Source organism: Rhinolophus sinicus, chromosome 2 (genome assembly GCF_057876585.1).
Source record: "Rhinolophus sinicus isolate RSI-liver-muscle chromosome 2, RSI-T2T, whole genome shotgun sequence".
In the NCBI taxonomy this organism is placed as follows: Eukaryota; Metazoa; Chordata; class Mammalia; order Chiroptera; family Rhinolophidae; genus Rhinolophus; species Rhinolophus sinicus.
Window position 1 is genome coordinate 85,242,310 of NC_142502.1, and position 19,788 is coordinate 85,262,097.

At 33.9% G+C, this 19,788-nt stretch overlaps 1 protein-coding gene across 1 annotated transcript in view; it reads left to right on the top strand.

Annotated features, from left to right (window-relative positions):
• The window catches only part of BMP5 (bone morphogenetic protein 5), a 112,324-nt gene that overhangs the window by 50,444 nt on the left and 42,092 nt on the right, over window positions 1–19,788 (top strand). Inside the window, exon 2 of the mRNA XM_019734800.3 lies at window positions 5,879–6,071. Within this exon, the coding sequence (XP_019590359.1) occupies window positions 5,879–6,071 (193 nt within the window). The remainder of the gene's footprint in view (window positions 1–5,878; window positions 6,072–19,788) is intronic.

A 19,788-nucleotide genomic window follows, 5' to 3' on the forward strand; every position in this document is an offset into this window, starting at 1 on the left:
CAACAGCTGGCTAGGCTCCTGGGAGAATGCTATCTTTGCCTTGCAGCTACTGATTCTATTTGTGTCTTCCAAATTACAGCCCTTGTGTGGGAGATTAAGACTGATTGCCCATGAATGCATCTCCTTAAAAATGCAGATAAATCACTAAATAGATAAAGCTGCAATGGTCTGTTAATTACTTCCACTCTTCAGATGTTGTGGACATGAAAATATTTAGACTTGATATTTCTATTCAATTTCTATTAATGGTAAAGTCATTCACAGAGGTGTTTGTTTGGAAAAAAGAGAGCCCGCAATCAGTCATTAACTTATGTTAAGTTATATCTCAACAATAAAAGGTTTCGGAGTATGTCTTTAACCACAAGAAGCTTAATCTTTGTAGAACTTTGGCAATTTAGAGCACTTAGAATGCAGTCCAATGCTTATATAAACGAATCCTGTTTCTTTTCACTATCAGCCCATTAATCATGGAATGTGAATCTTTTGATTCATATTTTATCTCTTGTATGCTTTGATGTTGCCACTTTTTGAAACCAAAATGTAATAATAAATTCATTCTCTGGTTCTGTCCGTGTAGGTGAGCTTTCAGTTTTTTTAGGTAGTTTACACAGATGGAAAACTTTAGAATACATAAAAACCTGCTGCCTAGAAGGAGAAGGAAGTATATTCACCATAATCATTATGTTTGTGTTTTGAGTGGTGAGCTGTATAAATATTGTTGAATATTTAATGGTTTATTTTCAGCGAGATTGTGTGTATGTATATGCAGTAAAGCAACTCTTTTTAATTTTTGTAGAGAGCACTGTTGACAACCATCAGCTCAAGTAAATAAGCAACCCAAGGTTGATGGACTTATTTCATTTTAATGGTGATATTCATTAGCTTACATTAAACAATCTTCGAAACAAGCATGCATTATAAATTGCAATGGGAGAAGAGCGTGTGGCATTAATTATAATGTATGTGTGACTGTTCGGCAAAATATAGACTGTTGATCTTCTCAGTTATATAAGCAGATATGAAAATAGTCCAGGCAAGTCATTGTGTTCTGTTTTAAAATACAATTTTCATAGGTGAATTGATACAGGATTTGTGTTACAAATCGAGTTTTATTTGTTCCTAAACTCTCTTTTCCACTTCACAAGAGGGAAATTGTATCTTATGGTATGGGATTAAAGAACTGGTCTCCCCACTAGAGAAAAGTTTTAACCTCCTGATCTTAGTATGTTTTAACACTCTGTCATTCTATCTCCTTGACAAGTCTGGGTGTATTTGAATGAGCTAACCCTCCATTTTTTTTATTTTGTTTTATTTTATTTGTTTTTCTTTGTTTTGTTCAGTAATGAAGAGTCTTTTCTACCACCAAATAGGAATGTAATTATGGTTTTTATGGAGTCTTGCATATTTTAATCTAGTAATTTCATTAGAAATAATAAAGTGCTTTTTTTTTTTATAGGAAACTCATGGTATTTAGTTGATGTAACATGTAAATTAAAGTGAATTGCAAGGAACAAGTATTTAATATAATACGAATTTTAAAAACCCAAGAATAGTACACTTTCAAAATTTTTTGTCTTCTTGTTTACTTGTTTGTCTTTTAATCTTCCCAAGCCATTTACAATTGCAATGGGTTATAGTGCACTGTAATATATGGAGAAAAGGAATGTTTAATATTGACCAAAATTATCACAGTGTAAACAAGAAATGGATATCTCCTATGAAAAGCTTACATTTAGGGAATGTAAAATGTGTGTGTATATTCTTTTTCATCTGTTTTAAGAATGTTGATTCTGGTAGTGGATCTGATGGGTGAAAGTTTGGAATATGAAGGGATCCAGCTGGTGAGTTACAATTATTTTAAAATATGGTTGTAGTAAAAGGATGGCTTGCATACTAGTATAGATATTATATAATAATTCAAGTTATGGATATAGTCACTTATTTATTCATGAGAATTTTTCTTAAATAAGAAATGGAATCAATATTAAAAAATGAATATAATACAACACTTGCTAAGGTAAAGATTGGAAGGAATGAGTTTTAGAAGAATGAACAGAGTCCAGAAAGTATGGCATCCTCTATAGAGTAGCAGCATCATAAAGGAGAATGAAAGTATTGAAAGAAGATCAAGTTTCCTCAGTGATGGTTGGATTTAAAAAAAATAGATTGGATCCAGGAAAAACAAACAAACACAGTGTTGTGATGTCGAGTGCTTGGAAAATGAAATTTTGATCCTGGGATGAAGTCTGTTCTCTCCTAATTATACATTGTGGTTTCTTGGGTAAGTTATAGACATATATGGGCATAAAAGTAAAGTTGTGTAGATTAAACAAAGTATGTGCCAAGTAAATGAGAGTTAAATAAATTATCAAATCTTCAGTCAATGGGAATGCAGCAAGATGATGCTGAGTAAAAGAATGGAACCTGATTTTGATCCATTTATACAGTTCTTCATTCAACAAATATTTGTTAGAAGACATCTTCAGATTAGGCCTTGTGTTGTGTTAGATGTGAATTATATATTGTTGTTCAAACCCTTGATTCTCCAACCTGTTCACCTCTTTGTTTGTGTACTGCTGAGAGACATTGTTTAAATATACTAACAATGAACCAGTTTCTACATCCAGAACAGTAGGATGCCATTATGTAGGTGATATGGGCATTGGACAAAGATTTATAATGAGCTTTAGAAGACAGGCATCTGTTACTTCCTAGCTGTCATCACCCAATTTCTCATTCTTAAGCCAGGGATATTAATATTTGATCCCCCGTAGCATGACTTTTTGTGGTAACTGAGATTACCTTGTGAATATTTGTAAGCACCATTAGAAGTGCAAGGCTATATAAATATAAGTTTCATTCCATTATTCCAACATGTCCCATGTAATTCACTAGTGAGATTATAATTCAAAGCAGGAGGATATAGGATTTTGACTTACTGGAGAAATCTGCACTGCAACCTTATTCTGTGTGGTATATTTAATATAAATTTTTATTAAACTTTTAAAAATTTGCCCCCTTTAGGGGTTAGGTTAAATAGCCTGGATTAGAAAACTGAAATTTTATAATAACAGCTGAAATTCTAGCTTTCCACTTTATTACACTAACATCTCACAGGGGATTCTGGAACAGTAGATGACTTTACATAATATGAATTCAAAACTCATCTGCATTATCCAGGTGCATGCTTTAGATTGGCTCTTAACACACTCATGACTCATCCCTTATTTCTAGGACTAGAGTTTTTTATGGTCTAAGTTTGAAATATGAAATTGATTGTTCATGAAAAATTGAATGATGATTGTTGTCACTTCAAATTTTGAATGTTGACTTTCAGAATAGAGAAAATATACTTCTGAATGGCTGGTTGGTGTATATATCATAAAGTATGGAACTCCTTAAGCAGAGTCTGGGACAGTGCCATCTAGTAAAACATACGAACATTTCTGCAGCAAAGCAATAAATATTCATAAAAGGTGGAATAAATAGAGACTTTAAATAACCTCAAATCAGTTAATTTCCAGGTTTTCTGCCAAATGAACTTGAAGCCAAACTTTCAGTTTTCAGAGCTTTTTGGATTTTGAACTTGTGAATATGAGATTTTCGATCTTTATTAAAGCATAAATACTTCATAAATTATGACAAAGTAATAGTTTATAAGCAGAAGCAGCATATTTGGCACTTTAGAACCGTGTTTGGTGGCATCAAATACTCGGGTTCAAACTTTTTGGCAGGGTATTTATTCTCTATGCTGTCTCAGTTTCTTCATCTTAAAAAATGAGCATAATAATAGAGCCTACCTCATAGGTTGTTATGAAGTGTAATATGTTAATATTAATAAAATGCTTAGAACAGTGCCTGGCATGTAATAAGTGCTATTTAAAGCTGTTTCATAATGCTTTATATGAAACATGACTGTTTCATAATGTCATCTACTTTATTTAAATTAAGATCAGAAAAGAACAAGCTTACATAGAATTAAATTTAGTTCTCTGTAAACAGAAGTTATGGCTAGTTTTAATATTCATACATGCACTTTCAGTTATGAGATACCCAGTTTCTAGGTATTTTCTAACCATATACTTTCCCTCTCCTATGGCTCAGTCAAGAGAAAGAAAAATGCACAGGAAGGAGACATGTTCACAGCAGCGTCCACTATTACCAGCAGAAGTTTACACAGAGAAGAGATTTAAATTATGGAGTAAAATAGGATCCTAAAAATGAGGTTATGGTTCTTATTTAGGGAAAAGTGGATTAATGATCTCCTTGGAAATGGACCTCACTTAGGACAAAGATAATGATATTTTAAGAAAACAGAACTTCATGAGTTATGGGAGGTGATGTTTGTCTGAGCCAGACAGCCCAAGAGCACCATCCTTGCCTAGCTCCCCAGAACAAAATGCCTCCAGGTGTAGGTTACATTTTTCTCTTTGCCGGCTTAGGTATCTGAGGCAGAGGGTGAGGATGAGCTCTTTGCTCTCTAAAACGTCCTACTCCTCTGGGGAAAGTAAACCAGGGATTGTTTTGAATGATGAAGACAGAGAATTGTGGGTTCCTTTGTCATGAGCTTTCTCTTAGACGTGGAACCCATCTGTCGCTGGAACAGCCTTGGCTCCCACAGTCACTCCTGGAAGGTCATGACCCTCTTCTCTCTTCCTTAATCTTAACCCTTTCTCTAGTTTAAGATCCCAAGTTTCATATATTTATGGCAGTGTTGACGTAATTTCAATTAAGAGGTATTTTGTATCTTAACCCAATTTTTGAACCTGGTGAATTTATTTATACAACTTTATACATTGTTTTATCTTCTTGCAACAAAATTTTATCAATGAAATGTGTCACTGGAAACATTTAAGATTATTACAGGCTATTGTGAGATATTTGCATACAGTGTTTTGCAGTGGACTGTCCTATATTATCCCAGATATCTGAGATTTTAAGAAACACAATGATACTGAGAAACTTAACTCCAAATGATATTACATTACTAAAAATGAGCCCTTTGAAGAGATAGTTCTTTAAGAAAGTTTTTGGCACCCAATAGATACAGACAGTATCAAATAACAAACTATATTACAAAGCCAGATTCATAATATGCTGGACACCTACTGCCCTGAATTCTTCAACATTCCTTAATATTCCCAAGAGGAAAAGTTCTCTGACTTTATTTGATAGGAAGGTTGCTGAAGGGTGTAAATGTGTTCCCCTTTAAATTCTAAGTAAGAACAGACAAAAGTCTTTGGGAAGTTTTATGTTGTACCACAAACAAAGAGTTTGAACTAAACAATCCATAAGTACTAATGAAAGTGCATTAAAAAAAAATCATTTGCTGAAAGGAGAAGAAAAACTCTTCTGGGGAAGACATTATAGAAATGATCTCTAGTCTGAAAACGAACGTGTTTTATTTACTTGACTTCTAAAATGTCGTCAACACAGTCCTTATGTGCCTGCAATTCCTGAGTCTTCCTTCCTATTTTCCTCCCTTGGCTGTGCTAAATCTCACCACTGACTTCATCTGGAGCTCTGGAGGTTTCTATAACATATTCCTAATTTCTGTATGAACCCTTCCGTGTTTTGGTACTTGATACATACTAGTAATCACTTTACAACCTTCACTTTAAAAAAAAAGCGTTTTGGATAGCCTTTCCATTTAGGCTGCAGGAATTTATATAAAACCACACAAGTTATATTGCTTTTGAACTAACGGCTGTTGGTTTGTGGGATTTCCTTCAACTAGGTACAGGTATGGGTGAGTCTGTGGTTTTAGTGTTTTCCCAGTTTTATAATCTGCTTGTTTGTTTTAACCTTCAAAACTGGATAATTTATCATCGATTTCCATATTTCATAAAAAACTAACGTTTTTATCTCTTTTTTTCAGTTGAAAGGGACAAGGATTTTTCTCATCAGCGAAGGCATTACAAAGAATTCCGGTTTGATCTTACTCAAATTCCTCATGGAGAAGCAGTGACAGCAGCTGAATTCCGGATATACAAGGACCGGAGCAACAATCGATTTGAAAATGAAACGATTAAGATTAGCATATATCAGATCATCAAGGAATACACAAATAGGTAATGGACTTTATATCTAACTTATCCTAGCAAACAAATAATAATTGTAGTAAAATCCATTGATAGCCCATCTGTCAAATCATGTTTTCTTTGGGTGCAATGAAAGTCAAGGCCAGGTACAGACACATTAAGGGTAACTCATCTGAAAAGTGCCTTCTACATTCCACAGCTTTTCCCTACTCCTGACACCAATCTGTGTGCTACATTGATTGATGCTTCCCCATATATGTTTTCCAGTCATCTTGTCTCATTTTATAAATGAGAAAACTTCCATTTTATTCTGCACACACAAAATTTGTAAGTAAGATGATTTAAATCACTTGGTGTTTTGTTGGAGAAGAGCGACTTTGTTTTTCACCGGTATAAGTGTAAATTGTATGTGTTAGGTGTATTTTGATGTAAGAAGTATTTGCAATAGGTTCTACAGTTAACCTGTGCATCTTCTGCTTCTAAAATGCTTAATTCAAAATCGTCCAAAAATGAACAATCTGAAATATTAAATGTATGAAAACCTAACCTGATAATTACTGCGAATGAACTATCAAACAAAAGAGTAAACAAGGAAGCTTAGCAGTGTTTTATTATCTTTCACCCAATGAAAAAATCATTTGTGTAACACCTTTTACAGGTGATTTTGACTTTCATTGGAGAGCTCTTAACATTTTTTTTTTTAACTCTTATTGAAATGTTACATTGAGATGAAATCCGTTTCTGGTAGCTTCCATTCATTAGATCAAGGTCTTCCCTCTGGTGAAATACTATGTCTTATTTTGATGAGACAAATATTTAAAGACAACTATCCTGTCCCCTCTAAGGGCCCTCCCTTTCTCTTCTTGTTGAATATTTCTAGTTCTTGATGTTTAAATTTGTCTTTGTTCTAGAGTGCCAGAGTTTCCCAGTGAATGTTCCATGGATCACTAGTCCCTCACAATATTCAGTGAAGCAAAAAGTAAATAAGTGGAATGTCTGAGGTCAAATGTGTTTGAAAGGCTACCTGTTGGACCATCCTCTAGGAAATTCATAAAGCATATCAGAATATTAGAGACTTGGAAAGGCTGGTCTTTCTCGAAATTATTTGACTACACAATCTTTCCTTTGGGTGTGTAATGCTTAATATCCTATGAAATACTGGTTTAACAGGACATAATTTAATAAATACTGGTCTATATACATTGTTATTTTAAGAACAGTAATCCCAAGGCAGAAAGTTCTATGTTACTTTCTCAGCTCTAACCCTTACTCGCTATTTGTCTGTGGGTGAGTTTTGTTTTGTTTTGTTTTGTTTTGTTTTGTTTTGTTTTGTTTTAAATCTCAATTCAGTGGTTCCATTTATAAAATGAGGATACGAACTTGTTTGTCTCAGAGACAGGGCCTGGCATATTACAGTTCATTGTTTTTAATACTAAATAATATCTTAAATGATAGCTTTCAAAATTAAATGACTAGAATTGAAAATAATACTTTTAAATATTTTTCTGTGTTTGTTCTCACATGTGGATTGTGAGATCCTTAAAAAAAGGATAATGTCTTAAGTAATTTTATTTATTTATTTTTTATCCCCAGCACTATGAATTTGTTTGGTACGATTTAAAGTTTTGAAACCATCATTACCTATGACTAGGGTACTACTTCCATTAATATATTCTAAAATGATTGAATTATCTTTGTTTTCTGTCATTTACATTATATTTTTATGCATGTTGAATTTGTATGTGGTTATATAGTATCACAAGTACATTTTTTTTTACAAAAACTGTTGATATACTATGTCTCTATCCTCTGCAATATATTTATTGATTTTTTTAATGTATAGACTTTTATGTTGATCACAATTAAAGGTCCTAACTTTTGTTTAGGTCCATTTTTCTATCTTCTCAGGATATTTTGGAAAATTCATTGAACTAGCTACCCGTTTGAGCTTTCTTTCACCTCTATTTTCTAAGTGTGTGAATTGTATAATTTAAGACATGATAACAATGATGAAAATAAAGGACTAATAGAAGAGTCTATGCATGATAATTTGTAGATTTATGTCTGAATGAATCCATGCTGATTTTTATTAATAATGCATGATGGACTATTTATGGGTATTGATGCTTAGCTTATCATATTTCATAGTTCTGGAAAATTTCATTTCTCTTAAAAATAGGACACATGTCTATCTTGAAAATTTGGTATTTCTCTAAATATACTGATTTTAAAAATATTACTCTCAATATTTCTATAACTATATATGCATGCTCTTTTAATATTCTTGTATGTAGTCTGGCTAAGCCTTTACTTATTTTAACACAGTTTAAGTCTACTCTAAGATCTAGGATTTCACTGGTATTTTCTCTAAATCTTTGAAAAATGATTTGTGAAATCTAAAGTACACATATATCTTTGATTAATATTCTCTTGCTTTGTCATTCCAAACTCTAGGATGGCATAGATTGGATACTTTCCTATCCAATTTACCGAATATTATTTTGAAAAATTCAATTCAGTAAATTCAATACAGTATTAATTCAAGTCTACCAAGTTCACATTTTTGAACATTTGCTGTTAAGTACTGTGACTAAATTATTATTTTCTTCCTGTAGGTTTATGCTATACCTATTGTCATCTGTGGTATACGTTTTTGCTAATGTGCATGGGCTTTTTCCTTCAATTATATTTTCAATCTCTGAAACATACAAACTCACATTTGAATTTCACATTTGAATTTTACGTATCACTGATCTGGTGAGAGATCTCTGGCAAAATGCCTTTCTTGTCTTTGAAATAGGCATTAATTCATTGCCAGGCATTCACTAATCTGCAGTGTGAGCAAATGCAATCCTGTGCCCTATCATTGTCTACAGGTCTAGGATTCACTTTTTCAACTCCACATTCTACTTCAAAGACAGATATTTAAGGGACAGAAACTATAGCAACAGCACATAGGCCTCAGAATATTTCAAGTTTCTACATAGAATTCAAATGTCACTATAGAATATAGTAATGTATAACTATAAAAGCATAGACTTTGGAATTCCCACATGGGGAAATTTATGTACATCTTAGAGTCTCAGTTTATAATTCTGAAAAGAATAAAAACAAAACTAAGTATTTCAGAATAATAAACAATATTTCAGATCATTTGGGTGACACTAGGGCTTATCACAGTACAAAGACCATAGCTAATACTTAAACACATCGGTCAATATATATTCATATAGCTTAACAGGAGCATCTATTCCACTAGGGTTTAGAGGATTATATACATAGGGTAACCATAAGTAGGTGGTTATTAAAATAGCAGTAGCTACCGTTTGATGACATTTACTTTTATGTAAATATGAAGTAAGCAAAATGATGCTAGATGCTTTTACTTAATAAAAAATTACCTGATCCTCAATTCATACAAAAGGAATTGGTATGTTTTTAAGGCTAATAATGAGATGAACACCACCCAAATTACAACAAAACCATTGGAGCTATCTGTGAACTCCTTCTTGAAAACATAAGTTTTAGATAAGGAGTCGAACTCTTCTTTAAAATACAGTTGAAGAGGTGTGGGATTGGAGACTGCTTATTTACTATTTATTTTACAGAAATACCAGAGATGTAGAAATATTAGATAAAGTTTCATGTATAAATAATAATCACAATATTTCTATTTATAATTGCATAAATAAGAACATTTGAATTTCAAATAGAAAAGTTACACCCGTTTCCTGGAAAATGGAAATGCTATACTTCATATAGCAAGTAGAAGTTGTGTTCTAAAAATATTTAGTAACCTTGGAAAGTGCAAATATTATAATGTTAATTGACTAAAAGCAGGAAACCTAATTATATGCATTATTATATTAATTTTAAATAATTTCACAGGGAAAATAGATTGGAAGGAAACATCAAATACTTATTATAGGCTTGTGGGTAATTTTGAGTTTTAATTCTTCCCCCTTTCTGTACTTTCTAAATTTTTATAATGAACATTATTTTTATAATCAGAAACAAGCATAATTGTAATTGAAAGAGAAAAGATAATGAAACAACTTTATGTTACACATTTCTTTATAAAACAACATTTCTACTTCTCTAGGTAGAGAGGGGCAAAAATCAAAAGAAAGAAAAACAAACCCCAGGATATAAAAATAAATTGTTCTTGTTTTTTCTTAAGCTGTGGAAAGCATTTTATCCCCACAGAAAATGAAGATAAAAAATATTTTTTTTATTTTCTTTATTCTATAGAAAAATTTCCTGCCAGTTGGAAATCTTGACTTTAATTCTTGAAAGTGAGGAGAAATAGATAAAGAATTCTTCAGTTCTATATCATGTGATCACAGTTAAAACTAAAAGAATTTTAATTTGAAAAAGTAATTTTAAAATCCAATTATTATTATTTATTTAGTGCTGATTATCTGTGGTTTCATATATTTCTTAAATCAAGAATTAAAATGGAAGAAGAAGAAATTAGTACCTCTGGCCGTTTTGAAAGCTAGGGTCACCTTTTTAAAATGTCTATCTTTAAACTTGTGGACTTTATCTACTTAGTATTTTGAATTAAACTCTGAAACAATTGAAATTTCAGTGCAGACTGTACTCTTTAATGCAGTACATTTCACAATGCATACGTGTGTGTGTATTTTTTCCTTGCAGTCATTTAGACTGTTGGTTTAGATATATTTTATATTTAAGACATTGTCTGATCTATTAACCATCTAGTCTATGAATTCTTTGATAGTGTTATGTAATCAAATAAGAAAAAGACCCGTTATGTCATCTCTTTTCACATTTATTTATCTTAGTGACGCTGAAAACTCTTAAAATTATATATTTTATTCCTACCATCTCCCACCTCCCCCATTTATCCCTACTCATATTTAAATATGTGCAATTTAAAGGACTGGTCTGATATTTATCCAAATCTTTATTTTTCTTGGTCAAAAGTTAACACACTTTGCATCATTTCACTTATTTAATCTTTTCATAAAGGCTGACAGCCCCACATTCTGTATAGAAGGCATTGCTCTTCAGTCACACCTCATATATCTGGCGTTATTGGGAAATGAGGTTTCCACATGATTGAATTTTCCAGATAATTCAGCTGAGTTCGGCATGCTTTTGCTGCACGCCTACCATGTGGCAAGCACAGGGGCCATAGGCCTAGTAAATAAGATCTCAAAAGCTCATAGCCTGAGGGCTGGGGGCTATGGTGGACCTGCCGCTCACAGACTTTCATAACTATAATACAATGTGCTAAGGACTATGATGTAAGTCTGCACTAAGTGTTGTGGAAACACAAATGAAGGGAAAATTAATTCTTCATGTGCGAGGGTGAGGGACCTTAGGGGAAGCCACTGAGATGGATTCACTCTTAAGTTGGGTCTTTCAAGATGAGTAAGAGAGAGGTATATCCTCGTAGAAATATTCCTAAGTGGTAAAATGTTTAAATGTATAAAAAAAACTGAACAATGCAAATAAAATTATCGATGCCAGTAATACTACTACTAAGAATAGCAGCCAGCATTTATCCATTTAACGGGCACTCACCATGTGTCTGGCACTGTGCTAAGTGCTTTACTTGAATTAATTTTTTCACAAATATATGTATTTATATATTCCCCAAAGAAAATCTGCTATGTATAATTCAACCTTTTCCTAATGTTCTGCTATGAATATAAATTTCTGTACTCCATTGTAAAAACATTTTAAGCTAGCCTGCTCGATGTCATTAGCCACCTTCACTACTTGGATATATTTAGTTAAGCTGTCATCATTCCAGTTCACAGTCAGCTTCATATTTACATCATCTCCCGCCTCCTGCTTCCCTAAGATTTGTGATTCTTCTGTGGACATACTTCAGAATGTACATTGACAATTTCTACTCAGGAAGATTTCATGGGCTCTTGAGAGCAGTGTAACAGAGCGAGACCCTCGGATGGTCGATGACGTTTTCTCTAAGTATACAAGACAGCACACAAGCACAGCTTGTGCTGGGAACAGGCTGTATTTCAGTGGTTTTCAACTGGGGTGATTTGGCCCCCCAGAGACACTTAGCAACGTCTGCAGACATTTTCGGTTGTCACAATTGGTGAGGTTCAGGGGATGGAGTGCTATTGGCATCTAGCTGGTAGAAATGTTGAAGGAATGGAGGATGCTATCAGCCTTCTGCTATGGACAGGACAGCTCCCTCACCCGATAAAGTATGATCTGATCTAAGATGGTCTTAATGCTGAGGTAGACAAGTCCTGTTCTGTTAAAATTATAAACCTAAGAAATGGGAATAATTTGTGCCATAAAGTCAAGTTTTCTTTGACTATTTTATATTTTGGGTCATAAAAGTGTTGCATGGAAGAGCTGTTAGGAACTTGCATAGGCTACATTGCTCATTCATTAGGGGGCCTTAAAAGTGGCTGGACTATCTAAATAATAGTCTCACTTCTTTGTTTCTTGTTGAATGAAGAAACCTCCTGTGTGTATGTGTATATATATCCAGTAGACATGTGTCATTCTCTTTGCAGGGGAAAAATATAGGATGATGTAATTCCAGGAAACCTGTTAAACATTAACAATATCTTGGCAATTTAAAAAAAATCTGCTCAGAAAAAGGTGATTGAATTTTCATCGTGGGAATTCAACTTGTTTTTCCATTTTTGCCATGCTTTGTCATTCAATTCTATCTAACATTACCATTTTACCAATTTGCATCTGTACCTTTTAAATATAAATACAGCATTGACTCAGATATTTTGAATATTGATGTTCTGTGAAATTTACGTAATTTTATTTTTTCACATTTGTTTTGGGAGAAAAAATAATTACTATTTCAAAATATCAATCAGCTTAACAAAGTCATATCCTAATACTGTTCAGTAAAACTGCTCATGAGAGAAAATTTGACATTATAATCTCCATATAATAGCATTTATTAATTTGTGGTTCCTTGTTAATGTGTTCTATGCTAGAGCTATAATCAGGTGAGTTAAATGGCTTGGTGGTATTTATGTCAAATACCCAGAGAGAGATGTATGCATTCTCTTTGGGTGGTCATCATTACATTTTTACTAGATTTAATGAGCTGTTTAAAGACATAAGGAGACGGAAGGGGGTGTAATACTTATAAGAGTAGAAATATTGGAAATAGTGGAGATGTCAGTGTGGACTGTACGGCTTATTCCTAATGGAAATGGAGGAGTATTGCAAGTTTTTCTCTAAAATGTATCTGTATTATCTTCCACACAATTTCCCAAAGTTTTTCTGGGCCAGGCTTATAAAATGATTTTACCCTGGTTAATCGTTTCTTCTCTCTCTCTCTCGCTCTCTCTCTCTCTCCATATATATACAGATATGAATGCATACATATACTTGAAACTATATGAAGAATATTTCTGTTCCATTACCTTTTACTGTTTATTATATAAATAATTTTACTTCTATTTGATAAGTTTTCAACTTAATTTTTTTCCCTCTAATTGAATTTAGAGACAAAGTTTCGTTATGGATCATATGTATTAATAAAAGTTACTAAAATTAAAGAAAATGAATGAATTCCAATATCAAAAATTTATAAATATAGATTATTAAAGACCTTTAGCAGTAATAATTGCATAAATCAGACCCTAAGTAAGCCATCAAGCATAATGTATAAAACTTATTATATACACACTCACATGCCATAAGTGCATTTTGGTAAGAAAATTGCAATGATAGTAATTTACAGAGAATTTTAATTTGTGTATCTGCTTATCCCTGCAATAGATTTATGAGGTAGATATTATTTTAATCTTCATTTAAAGAAGAACCAGATGCTCAGAAAGGTGACTTGAAGGGTATAATTATTTTTCCTAATACCAAGGAAAGGCTAAGTACAGCAAGTCATTGCTGAAACTAAACAGATACCAATTCCAACTATAACTATGATTCTTTGCTTTATAAAGTTACACTTAGAATGAGGCTCTTCAAGAATCCATAAATCCTATACCTTCTGCTCAAGCAATATGATACCAATGAGAAGCGTTTAGAAACAAGCAAGAGAATTTCTTTGCCCCAAGTTTGTGATACAGTATCCTTGATAAAACAGATTTCAGCAAAAGATGAATGGGGATTCCGTTTAAGTACTCATCAATGCATGTTAGTTCACCCAATTCTCCTTGCTAAGAAGAGATTTCATTTATAAAGACGTTTAATTTGTTAACTCCAAGGATAGTGTGATAGAGAGGTAAACACGCATATGCTTATTTTGGAAGATTTTCAGTGTTGACAATGCACATTTCCTCCTTATTGAAACAGTGTAAGACGTTCTGTCTTCTAAATACGAATTGAAGTGTGTCCTATAAATATCCTCATGTTTCTTGCACTAACTAAAAATCCTTCTACTTGATTCTATTTTTCACTACTGCCCCAAATTCATAGTATTTCTCTTCTCCATACCCTACCCAAGCTCACTGATATAAAACTTTGCTTTAAATTCCTCACTTTCTTCTTTGCATTCACCCCACAATCCATTGCAATTTGATTTCCATATCTCCACGCTACTAATCATCCACCAATAGCCTCCTTGCCACAGAATTTTACGGACACTTTTAGTTTTTCTTATTATTTTCAATATTTGATATTGCTGGCCACATTCTGTTTAATGTGTGAAATATCCCAACTAGAGCAGTGTATTAGTTTCCTAGGGCTGCTGTAACGAGTTACCAAAAACTTGGATGGGTTAATACAACAGAAATGTATTCTCTTGCAATTCTGGAGGCTCAAAGTCCAAATCAAGGTGTTGGTAGGAACATACGCCCTCCAACCCTCTAGAAGAGAATCATTTCTTGCCTCTTTCATCTTCTGGTAGCCACAGATGTTCCCTGGCTTGTATCAACATAATTCCCATCTTGGCTTTTTCTTCATATGGCTGTCTTTCCACTGTATTTCTATCTCTGTGTCTCTTCTCCTTATAAGGATAGCAGTCCTGTTGGATTAGAGCCCACCCTAAAGACCTTGTCTTAACTTGATTACATCTGCATAGAGTCTATTTCCAAATAAGGTCACATTCACAGGTGATGTGGATTAGGGCTTCAACATATCTCATTTGGGGGACACAATTCAGTGCATACCTAGGAGTATGTCAGTTTGTGTTTGGTAAGAAAAATAGAGCCAGTATGAGTGAAAAGGAATAAGGGATTTATTACAATGATCTGACTTTCTGCAATTGTGGGATGCAGTTAAACCGTTTAAGTAAGGCTGCTGCTTTTGCATCTAGTGATGGTGTTGAACTTTGTAGCATAGGCTGCTGAGGAAAATAAAAAATGGATCTGGCGTAAGAGCGAACAAGGAGAACTAGAACCAGTGAGGATAAGCTGGCACCTCAAGGACAAATTGGAACCCATGTCATGTCTCAGAGCCTCCAACTTCACCGATGTGGGTGAGCTGCAGGGTAAGCTGGTGCAGTGCACTGTGTGCTCCGTATACTCCTTGCTCAGGATGTGGGGAAGCTGAAGGAGATGATCTGACAGGAGGAATTGTGAGCCAGGATTTGGACAAGGTAATGGAATTGAGATCAGTGGAAGCTGGAAGAGCTGCAGGCCAAGCTGTTCCCCACAACAAAGTAAACCAGCAGATCAGCAACAGTGGATAGGAACAGAAGGATAGGAACCTGGCACTTCAGCAATCTTGCAAGCATAAACTTGGCCGCTGCTTCACTTCTCCTGCACAAATTTCTTGTGCAGCTAACCTTAACACAGAACTAAACAGGAAAGAGAACGATTGCGTTTTTGGTGTCAGTTTAGCTAATTTGACAAAGCATAAAGCTACAGCAGTCCACCTTTGTCAACTTGCTACAAACATATACTGTTTATAACTGTTCAATACATTCCAAAAAATATGATGGTAAAATAATTATTCTTCCCGTTTATCTATTTTAGGATGTTGCTCATTCCTTTTCTAAGTCATATTCTTCTTTAATATCCTGTAACTTCAATACTGAAATATGAGGTTAGCTGCTATCAAAACTACTTATACTAGATGGTAGGCAGATGGGAAAGGGAAGGAAGAAAATTGTGTGTGTGTATGTGTGTGTGTGTGTGTCTGTGTGTGTGTGTACATACATTAATATCAAAATAAGGAAAAAATACTCATAACTATTACTATCCTCATTTCTGTAACTGGTCACATGGTTGTAGCTGGTATTTATAACTTCCTTGTTACACTATGCAATGCATATTCTCTTTGTTTTCTGCAAGCACCATGGCTGGTCATTGTTCCTAGTGAGGTAAACCGAACATTCATTCTTGATATATCTGGGCTATTAACAGCATGTCTGTATTGAGCTTAGTTTTTCAATAACTTTTTTTTTTAATTAAAGCTTATTGGGGTGACAATTGTTAGTAAAGTTACATAGGTTTCAGGTGTACAATTCTGTATTACATCATCTATTCACTGACTTCTATCATATGACATGACAGTAGTGAGAAGTGTTACAGGTGATCTCTTATATTTCACACATACTCCTCTTTTCCCATATTGTGGTAGTACCAACCTAGTTTCTTCTTGATATTTATAATCAATTATCACACATTGTGTAGTAGTCCTTTATTAGTTTGTTGATTCACTGACACATGAAGAGCTCAAAGTGACCATAGGGATGTCTCAACCTTGAATTAATGAAACCATTTTTAAGGCCACTAGGGGCAGCATTCCACACCTGGGAACTCACAGTGCTGGACCAACAAAGTTCCATATCTTGGGACCCAGAAGCAAAATTTTGCTATAATTGGATCAAGTAGAGTGAGTTAGAGGAGCCATTCCTGTTTCCACCCCTTGATTTCCAGACCCATGAGAGATATGACTATGAGAGTAACAGCCCTATATTGGTTGCAGAGTTACCCCATACAGCTTCCTTATGGGAAGCACATTCGTCCATTTGTACAAGGTTTTGACAACCAAGTATGGGCATAACTGAGTCTTGCAAAGGTCATTCCACTGTCCTATCAAACTAGCTGCTGCAAGGTGATGGGAAACATGGTAAGACTGGTGAAATTCCATGAGCATGAGCCCATTCTTCAATTTGTTGTTATATGAGTTCCTTTATCAGAAGTAATGCAGTGTGGAATTCCATGACAGTGCATCACAAATTTTGTAAGTTCATGGATAGTGATTTTGGTAGAACTTTCATGAGCACAGAAGGAAAATTCATATCTAGAACACCTATTCCAGTGAGAACAAAGTACTGCCCTTCCATGATGTAAGTGGTTCAATATAATCAATCAAAGACAAGGGAGCTGTCTAATTCTTCTGGGGAAGATGCTTTACGGAATTGGAGGGATTTGACTGTATGCAATTATGGAAAATAGTTCAATAGTCTTTGTAAGGTTGTTGCTTTGATACTGGGCCTAAGGTACTTAGGGCATGCAGTCAGGAAGGAAAGGTGAATGTGTTTGGGAAAACAAGGACAAAGCAGAACCTGTAATGGTAATCTGGAACCCATGGAGACAAAATGAAACCTATCTCCAAATCTCCAACTTCAATGATGCAGTGATTTCCTAGCTACCCAATCCTTGCTCATAGATGTGCCCACATACCTGGCCCTGGATAAGCAGATTCCATGAGATCTGCAGGAGCTGCAGGCCCAGCTGCTACCCACCATCAGTAAGGTGACCTAGCAGATCTTGATGGTACACCCAAACTGCAATAACACTTGGACATATAGAAGTCTTCCAAGCATAAATATGGCCACTGCTTTACTTCCACTTTCCAAATTTTATCCAATTTTCATTGTGTCCAACCCTAATCCAAAAACATACAGAGTAGTTGCAGCTTTGTTAAATTGATATAGTGTAAAAAACGATCACAAGAGTCAAGAAATGTTAAGTTGAATGAGTAAATAAATGAATGGATGGATGGATAGATTTGTGAAATGTCCTAGGTCACATCTTGACTCAGTTTTTACCCATCTCATTTGAGACTAGTGGCTCACCTCAACTTTTTAGTATTTGAATCCAAAAACCAATGATCTCTCATGATAAGGAGAGCAGTTAAAGTATAGGTTGGGACTAAAGGGAGCTGCCATGATATAAGAGAAAATGTTCTGAAAATGGAATATGGAAACCTGGGTTCTGGTCCTCCAACTGGCTGGGTGACCATGGGAAATAATTTGATTTCTCTTTACATTTTCTCATCAGTAAAATAACAATTTGGAAAGCAATTTCTATCCCACTGAGTTCTAGTATTCTTTGATTTATTTTTATCATTTTCAGAGGAAGAATCCCAGACTAGCTGATTTCACATCAGATATTATTGGTTAATTTTTTTTTTATTTTAGTCTTGTAATGAGAACATTTATTTTATTTGTTAGTTCAGCTATATATACAGAAGAGAAAGTTAATATTTCAAACACCCAAAACTACATACATACTGTGCTACTAGGTATGCTTGCATACCATATATGCCTGAGTATAAGGAGAACACATAATCTTGATGTGATCATATAAAAACAATATCTGCTTTACCCAAGTAAAAGATAAAAGAAATTAAAAGAGGAAATTGAATATAAATATATGTATATATACTTGGATTCATTTATAGACCTAGATATATAATGAATAAAACAGTCATAGTAAAATAGTAAAATGATTTAGTTAATTAATATAATTATGTATATATATTTAAATCCTGTTTATAAAATATTAATATAGCCATATTCTGTTTCACTTTCAAAATATGTATGTGAAATTTTTCTTCAAACTTTTCATATGCATGCTTGACATTGTCTATCGCTATAGCCATATTTTGAATCATCAGTCACGGTATTATACAGTACATCATTTTTAGGTCCATCTATATTGTTTGAAAAATAGCATTTTTGAATGTGTGTATGATGCTGTCACTGGAAATACTATCTTTTCAAAAGCACTAGTACCCATGTCTTTTTTGTTTGATTTTAGGCTTTATTAGGTAGATAAATGTTATATCTTCAATGGAACTTCTGACTCTGTTTATAGAAGTAATTTTTAAAGAGTGACTTACAAAAAAACTGATAGTTCAATTTTTGAGACAACACTCCCAAAAATAATTACTAAATTTCCTTGTGTCTTCTTTTTCTCCACTCTTTATCTTCTCTTCCCCCTCACCATTCCATACCTTCTTTTATCCCTCTCCTCATTTTTCCTTTTTTTGGTAACCAATTCTATCAGCTAACATCTATAAGCATCCAAAAATAGCATTGATTGAGGGCATTGGAAGATAATGTGCCTCCTCCAAATAATTATTTCCCAAACTTTACAGGTCAAAATTAATCAGTTTAGAGTTCTCTGTATTATGAAAGACCATGTAAAGATTCAACTGTAATATACCTCTCATCCAGATAGATATCCAGGTTATGTTACATTTGGTCTTCGCAAAACCTTTTACGGCAAGGATTATCATATGATTTTTTTATCCATGGGGAAACAAACTAATTGTTCAAGCTCTGTCTGATCCCTAAATCCTTGTTTATTTCATCACAATATGCTGATATTTACATAAAGATGATTTAATTTGTTTTAGCTCTTTCATTGTCATATTCTTAGATATGTAGCCTCAATTTTCCCAGTCTACCACTCTGTATTTTCAGATGAGTTGTAAGAATGTTGATAATTCAAATTTTGCTGAAATTTGGCTCCTGCTGCTCAGTCCTTAGTGAAGTACCCACCTTTCTGGTATTTTGAAACTCCCAAGGCACTTATGTGAAACTCTTGACTCTCTCTAGAATATAAAAATA